The following is a 7,769-nucleotide window of genomic DNA, read 5'->3' on the forward strand; positions in this document are numbered from 1 at the left end:
ACCTCTATTGACAAATGTAAAAGATGGAGCCTCGACATGTTTTTTAGCGCGAAAACGCACAAAGTAGACGTGCCTTTACGGGTGATCGTTTCTGAGAAGGACACGTGGCAGAAGAGCCTGGGCAAGTTTTTACAAAGTAACCTAGCTCACCTAACTATTGACGACCCTTATCAGGTAAAGAAGTCGGACGAAGTGATTGAATTTTTAAAAACTAACCAGACCAAGTCATTACGCGCATTTTCCATTGACGTAAAAAACCTGTATTATTCCATCCCTCATGACAAGCTGTTAAAGTGCGTTAGTGAAGCAATTGACGACTACGGAGCGATAGCATTTCAGAATGCCTGTGGCATTTCTGCAGAGAGCTTTTTAGACCTGCTGCAAGTGTACCTTCAGTCAACCTATGCAGAATGGGAAGGCACTGTTTTTATTCAAAAGAATGGGATCTGCATAGGATCTTGTATCGCTCCTTTGCTTAGTGACATCTTTCTAGCTAAGCTTGACAGGGCACTCGAACAATCGCTGATGAACTCTACAGTTTCCAGAGTGTTCAGATATGTAGATGATTACCTTATTTTGCTAGATTGTGACCCGGCTAGGTTCGCTTCGGAAGTGAATGACCTGTGCGCGATGTTCTCGGAAGTGTTTTCTCCGCTGGAAATTACACATGAAGTGGCTGTGAACGATCGCATTAAGTTCCTTGATTTGACCTTATATTTCAATGATTTCCATGTATGCTGGGCTTTTGAACCTAGAAGCAAAAAGCCCTTACTTCCTTATAGCTCAGCCCATTCGAAGCTCGTGAAAAGAGGCATTGTGGCGTCATGTTTTCAAAATGCCATGAAAAAATCCTGTCCACACAAGATAAAGCACAGTTTCTTCAATCAGGTTGAAAGACTAACCGATGCAAAATACCCCCTTCATATTCTGGCCTCAGTAGCAGAAGGGATTTTGAAAAAGCTAAAGGGGGGCAACGCTGCTCCTCTTTCTAAACAAAGAAATCTGGCAATTATACCCTATGTCCATGTCTTGTCCCACAATCTCAAAAGAATAGGTAAAAAGGCTGGAGTTGATGTTGTTTTTTCAGCGCCTGTGAGACTCAGTGGCTTGTGTGCGAGGGTGAACGGCCAGGATAAAAGATCAGAATCTGGTCGTGACTGCAAGAAAAACCACAGGACGAAGTACGTGCCATGCCAAGATAACGTGGTGTATTCAGTCCCGCTGACGTGTGGCGCTTCATACATCGGCCAAACGGGCCGTTGTCTAAATGAAAGATTTAGAGAGCATGGAAACAACGTTAAGAATGCGGCCCGCCACATAGGTATTCACTGTCGGGATTGTTCCTGTTTTCCGAAATTCAAAAACAGCCATGTAGTTACCAAACACAAAGATAAACTTACTAGAGAGATAATCGAGGCATCTGAAATCATGAAGCTGGGTGAGAATTGTATCAGCACACCTTCCGTAGCCATTTCGTTGAAAGAGCACAACTATCTGATGTCATATGACCGATGTACACGCGATACAGCTGCATGCGCATAGTGACTGGGATGATACCTTCCGCTCCTATCTCTTTCTTTTGTTGTTTTTTCAAAGGTGCTGATGTATATATATGCTGATTGCATCCGGAATAAACATTTGTTGTCAGTTCAGCGCTGTGTTTGTCCTCTTCTTCCGTTGGCCTTGTGCCGTTGCGCTGCTTCACTAGAAAATTGGTCTAATTACCCGAATCGACTGACGTATTTTTTAACGAATATCGACTCGTGTTCGAAGGAAAAGCAGCGGATCGCAATGCGAGGCGAGCCAACAGTTCGCAACCCGGAAAGGGGTGCGGCCATTCGTTGAATAGTTTTCGTTGCGCGAGTTCCACTTATGACGTCGCTCACAGCTCACGCTAGACTGCGCTATTTGAACATAGCAACACGAAGTTTCGGGTTCACGCTCATAAATCGCATAACTGTACATTGTTTCCCCCAGAATGGCTGGAACAAATTTCGAGAGTAGCCCTTGGTGTAGTTGTGAGTTGGCGACACGTAATCTCAACACTATGAAAGGAAGCTTCGGTTCAAAATGAAATTCAAGAGTTTTCAGAAGTCTCGCACTAGTGATCATGCACGGCTGTCATGAAGAAAAATTGATAGTCACGCTGGATCGAACACTCGTGTAGTAGCCTGGGCTGAAGGAAGCCGGCAATGTTTTCCGCATTCCTGCGGGCTGCGCTATAACGACACACATTTTGTATTGTTTTGAAAGATGCTGATGCGAAGGTTCGTATTAACGCCTTGTGTTTTCGTTTAATACCTCCCATTACAGGCGAGCACAAGCAGCGGAATGCAGAACCCACGCAAATCAGCAGGTGGTTTGTTCACTTCTGGCGAAAGCTGGGGCTCGCACAATATGATGAGAAAGATTTGGTATGTTCAATTATTTTGGATTTTCTTCGAGTTTTTTCTGCTATTCTTTGAGGGTTGTTTACTGAGGACCCTTTCCAAATTAGGAAATATGTGCAGTTCGCGATTAACATTGCAGGGAAGAAAAACTGCGAAAGAGATAAAGAAATAACTGATAACAATAAAAACTGTCACTCGGATAGTTCGTTCATTCATTTTTACGTTATTTGTTATTGATTACTGTTTGAGGTAACCAACATTTTCACATGAAAAACAGGCGTATGCCTTCTCCATTACAGTTCCTATAAATGTCCAAGTGGCACTCGTCGCTTATCCTCGAGCTTAACAAACGTATCTTATTGTACAACTTAAAAAGGATTTCTAAGGGTGCTTTCGGAGGGGATATAGTTTTGGCTACCGCATTTGTAAGCGGTGGCGAAAGACATCATAGGTATTTCTTGCGCCTTTGCATATAGTTGCCATTATTGTCGAAGTGTAGGACATATTTGCGCCACAGCTCATTACAGTCAATTTGTCAAGATTCCTAAAACACACTTTTGAATCCAAACTTTATTTCAAAAATGTGCACATTCTTTAGAATGAGCCACAGGCCAAAAGCTAAAGAAAATAGCTTGAAAATGCCTGTGGCTCATCTAAGAGCCATTACAAAATAATAAATAAGATAAACACATTCATACAACGGTGGCAGGTCGCATACGAGCACACTATAGAAAGAATTAATAATTACAATTGAACGAATTGCTACACAGAGATGTAGTTTGAAACTAGAAAAAAAAACAATTAAAACTGAACAAGATGCATTTGAAAGTTACACACACTGCTGGGTTGATGACAAATGGGAAAAGGACACCGATAAATACACAAACTACAATATATGATAAGAAGTTATGGAATATTATTTACAAAGTACACTTTTAAATCATGTGGTCGGAGGTTATACATGCTAAGCTGGTTAGATTCGTAGCTGTTTAGAACATTAGGTATAAGAAAATTAAGGGCTTGTTTACCATAATTAGTTCTAGTGCGTGGAAGTGTCCATTTTGCAGTTGATCGGGTTTGAACATACTTTTCAATGGGCTTTAACATTGCGATATTAAGCAAAAAATTACATATTGATGGTGAAGAAAATTTGAGATAGTATAATAGGCGGTACTGAAAAAAAATATTTACACGAATTACTTCATACTTAATAAACAATTCAGCCGTATGGGCAGTAAAACTGGCACCTTCGATAATCCTAATAGCTTTCTTTTGGAGAATTAGAATTTTCTGTAGATTTGTTTTGGATGTGGTAGCCCAAACTATGTGGCAATAGTTTCCTTTGTTCCACGAGAACACAGTGATGACATCACTGGGGTGGAAAACGAACAAATACCGCCAAGCTCAGCGCATTATGAATAAATAAATGGTCGGTAATATTCACAAAAATGTGATTAAGGGATCTTTCTTTTAAAATACTAGGATTCCTGAAGAACATATTCTTCAAACAGCGCAGTCGTACGAGCTCTGAAACACGTTTAATATAACGTGAAGCATGCCTTTCCGCTCTTTGTCAGGCCGGCTTCTGAGAGGCATAATTTTTGCGGCGGTTTTTGTCTTTAAAACAAACAAAAAACGAGGAGAACGTGTTCTTTACCCGATTAATTTCGCCCAACATGTTCAAATAGTTTTTGCATTTGTTTAATTTGCGTTTCAAGTGCATGGTGCTGTTTGCCAGTATTGGACTGCCATCAGCCGCGTTGAATTTCGATTTTTGAGCTAAAAAACGCTCGGAGCTGTTTTGTGCTTTATAAATACATTGCGAAGGCATCGATTGCTCACATTTGTGCCAGCCTGTGAATGGACTGTGGGCTCTCTGGAAGTCAATGTGTTACACGAGCTGTGTTTTGTGATGTGCTGTGCCACATAGACAACACTCGAGTATCGGAAACAGAATCAGGATTTATTAGTCATTTAGTTGATGAGTACAGACTGATATGCAGAAGGACGTCTCATAGTCGACGACTGTAAAAGGTATTACGAAGAATGGTTTCGAAAGCAGTATAACTGGTATGGTGATGAACACTACGCGAAACGCACATTCTAGGATTTTGATGGCGTGACCCAAATTAAAACGGCATTTTCTGAAAACGCTGTCATTTGCACTCAAGGAACCTTTGCTGCGCTGTGGCAAAGGCTTTAAACGATGTTTTCTGCTGAGAATTGATTTCATACACGATGCACAAACGTAATGAAAAATACGTTTGTACGCAGGTAATTTTATTTATTAGTAAATTTCTTTTGTCAGGGAGCACGAAAAGCTTACAGCCTGTGATGAAACATTTATTACGAAAAAGCACAAAAAAGCAATGACTATTATTTTGTTTAAAAGAGAGCCCATCTTGTCTCGAGCAAATTGCTAAATTCTGCGTGTACATTTTAAAGTATTTCTTCGTAAAAGGCAGAAGCGAATAAAAGAAATTTGTGATCATGCCATTAGGCTTGAGGTTTTTACAAAACTCTTTGAACGGAGCTGTGAATTTTGGCTGGACAAGTTGACTATACTATCAGTCTGCCGTCCGCCCTTGAACGTTTCTTAAGTGGTAAACTACTGAGAACGGGTGCTTAAAAAAGATTGTTCGTAGTATTCCAGCTGGTCTCCTTGTACATAACGGGCAGCTATGTCTTCTTCTTTCGCGCCCTGGATAAAGAAACACTGCAGGAATGTTAGAAATCTAAATTAACCAAATGCTTTATCGGAATCTAAAAACACGGTATACCAAGTTTCCCAGCTAAATGTAACCAAGCTTATAAACAACACGATGTCCTAGCCGCGTGAAACAAGCTGACAGACGTTTAGAGTCGCATGGCCTAGTCTGTAGTAGTATTTTTCATTCTTTAAAGGTAATTAATTGTTTAAGCCTAATTAGCTAACTTTTTATTTCTGTCTTGAGGAGCAAGGATTCGATGAAAAACTTGTAGATCGCTTTGAAAAACAGCTGCAACAAGGTACCGTTTACGTGAAGTAGCTTTTACTGGCCTTAAACCATAACTCGCGCAAAAAATAAAAAAAACCTTTCACGTTACAACGGCGCTGACAAGGTTTACGCTCCGATCATTTTAAGGAAAGGAAGTGCGCATAACTGGCTGCCTCGGTCAGTGGACGCCTGTATCGCGCTCATAGGTACGAGGGGTGATGAGAGAGAAATGTGGGCTGCATTCGTTAGCGCTGACAACGGTGAGCGCGAACCCTCGCGCGATCAACCATTAACCACTTATGCGGCAGGACATCCCGTTCCTCTCACTCGTAACGCCTTCCACGGCTGTGACAACCTCGCGAAATACTTGCACAGACCTCGTCTTTGAGAACCAGGCATTGGTGCCACAAGTCGAGCATATATCGTTTTGGGAGCTCCACGCCTCACCAAGAACTACCTGGAGATCGATGTGCGCCGCCGACTACAGGGTATTAAAAGTCAGCGCTTATGCTGAGACAATTTTTAATTCTTACTCACTTACAACCCACTTTTTCCGTAGTTTGAAGAAAGAGTTCGCAGCAAGGTAGACAAGCGAAATGAGACCAGTGGTTGGCATGTAGGTCTATGTCTAGTTATCCGAGAGTTATGGTATGAATGACGAGCAATTAGTGTTTATCGAAAAAGAAGTTACGCTAGGGCTTTCGCCACCCTCTCGAAAAAGAAATTACGCCAGGGCTGTCGCCATCCTCTCGAAACAAATTACGCCAGGGATGTTGCCATCCTATCGGAAAAGAAATTTACATCAGGGATGTCGCCATCTTCTCGAAAAAGAAATTACGTCAGGGCTACCGTCATCCTCGGAGGAAAAAAAAAGTTCCACCAAAGACGCCACGGCCCCTCTCAACCCCCAGCTTTTGAGAGCGCTGTGGAAGTTGTCCAAGAGATTAGCGACTGGAAAAATACGATTTTCGCGGTTGGTGCAATGCGTTGAGTGCCAGGATATGCGCGCCAGGTATGTGGGATACCGTATAAAGAATACGCTTGAAACATAGCAGACGCTGCCGCAAGAAAAAGTAGTTGGCCGTGCGCATAAAAATAGCAGCTATTATTTTGTTCTTCTATTCGTAATGAAAAAAAAAACAACTGAATACTGGTGTCATCATTCTGTCCTCACAGCTGAGCTGGCGTCATACCGCTGTTCTGCTTGTCACGTACTTATCTACAATACATTGGCGGTGGACACTTGTCCTTGGCGCTGCAGAGAGATCTTTGCTCCCATATTGGTTACAAGACCTGTTATCAAGTGGACTTGCTTCTAAAGTGGTCTTGCATGTCAGATCAGACGGGGCACGGGTATTAATTGCCTCGGCATGCATGCCGTCTGGTTTCTAAGCACGCATTGATAGGTTTCACTGCCTGCAGGGCTGGCCAACTTCAATGGAGGGGATGCAGAAACCCCATTCCGTCTTCATATCTGAGCGAACTAAGGTTCCGACGCGCACGAAATGATTGCAGAATCTCGTATTACGGCGTTTCTCACAGCCAGCGTGTAAATTTGGCGTAAATAACATCAATAATATAAATTTAGTTATCGGTCGCTGCTATCCTTTCTGGATCCAACATTGCATATCGCGCTGCCATGGGCGCGAGTTATCGCAACTTTTGTTCATTACGGATCAACGTTCTCTTATTCCAGATTGGAGAGAAGCTGAAAGAGCGAGATCCAACTACTGCTGCTCTTTTGCACATAGTGGATGAGCAGAAGCCTGAAACAACGATATGAAGGATTCAAGAGTGTGTTTAGGACGCAGTCGGAGTCAATACAGCGGGCAGAAGCATCAAAGAGCTCTAGTGATGTGCAGCATTGTCGTATGAACTGTATTATGCATTTGAATATGCGGCTGACAGCAAGTCAAAGCTGGACTGGAGAAAATCTTCATCTCGTGCCTGCTAACGCCCTCGAGCCACTGTCGCCAATGCACGATTTGCGACGATATTTCACTCTTGATGCCATGCTCAACGTTCTTATCACCGTCATGTTTTCCATTCGGTTCCTACCAGGTGTCAGTGGAGGTGGTAGGAGCAACTATGTTGTAAATAAAGAGATGTTTGCATTCCATCAACTGCCTTCGCGGACTGATCTGACTTAATTTACGAGAATCGCATTTAATGCCTCGTTTAGGTGTATGCATGGACAAACTTCTTTCTGAGGGAATGTGCGGGTTCATACACTAATTAAAGAATTCGCATAATGGCTGCCTGAGGAAGGAACGGCCAATCCAGATTAAAATTTTTCCCCGTCCTTTTTTTACAACACATACAAAGACACAGTTTGGCAGAATTCACGCCTATACCCATTGAAAGACAAGCATTTGAAAATGCACTAGTCTAAGGTGCGAGT

The 7,769-nt window shown here is 42.4% G+C and overlaps 1 protein-coding gene across 4 annotated transcripts in view; it reads left to right on the forward strand.

The window, feature by feature from the left end:
• Window positions 1-7,491, forward strand: part of LOC149360048 (sodium-coupled monocarboxylate transporter 2-like) — a 181,138-nt gene extending 173,647 nt beyond the window's left edge. For all 4 annotated transcript variants that reach the window (XM_089572150.1, XM_089572149.1, XM_089572152.1 and 1 more), the window contains 2 exons: window positions 2,314-2,414; window positions 7,065-7,491. In XM_089572150.1, the coding sequence (XP_089428276.1) occupies window positions 2,314-2,414; window positions 7,065-7,151 (188 nt within the window). In that variant the 3' untranslated portion in view covers window positions 7,152-7,491. The remainder of the gene's footprint in view (window positions 1-2,313; window positions 2,415-7,064) is intronic.
• The last annotated feature ends 278 nt before the right edge of the window (window positions 7,492-7,769 follow it).

The sequence above is a fragment of the Amblyomma mixtum genome, chromosome 2 (genome assembly GCF_055824585.1).
Source record: "Amblyomma mixtum isolate Tamu chromosome 2, ASM5582458v1, whole genome shotgun sequence".
Taxonomy (NCBI): domain Eukaryota; kingdom Metazoa; phylum Arthropoda; class Arachnida; order Ixodida; family Ixodidae; genus Amblyomma; species Amblyomma mixtum.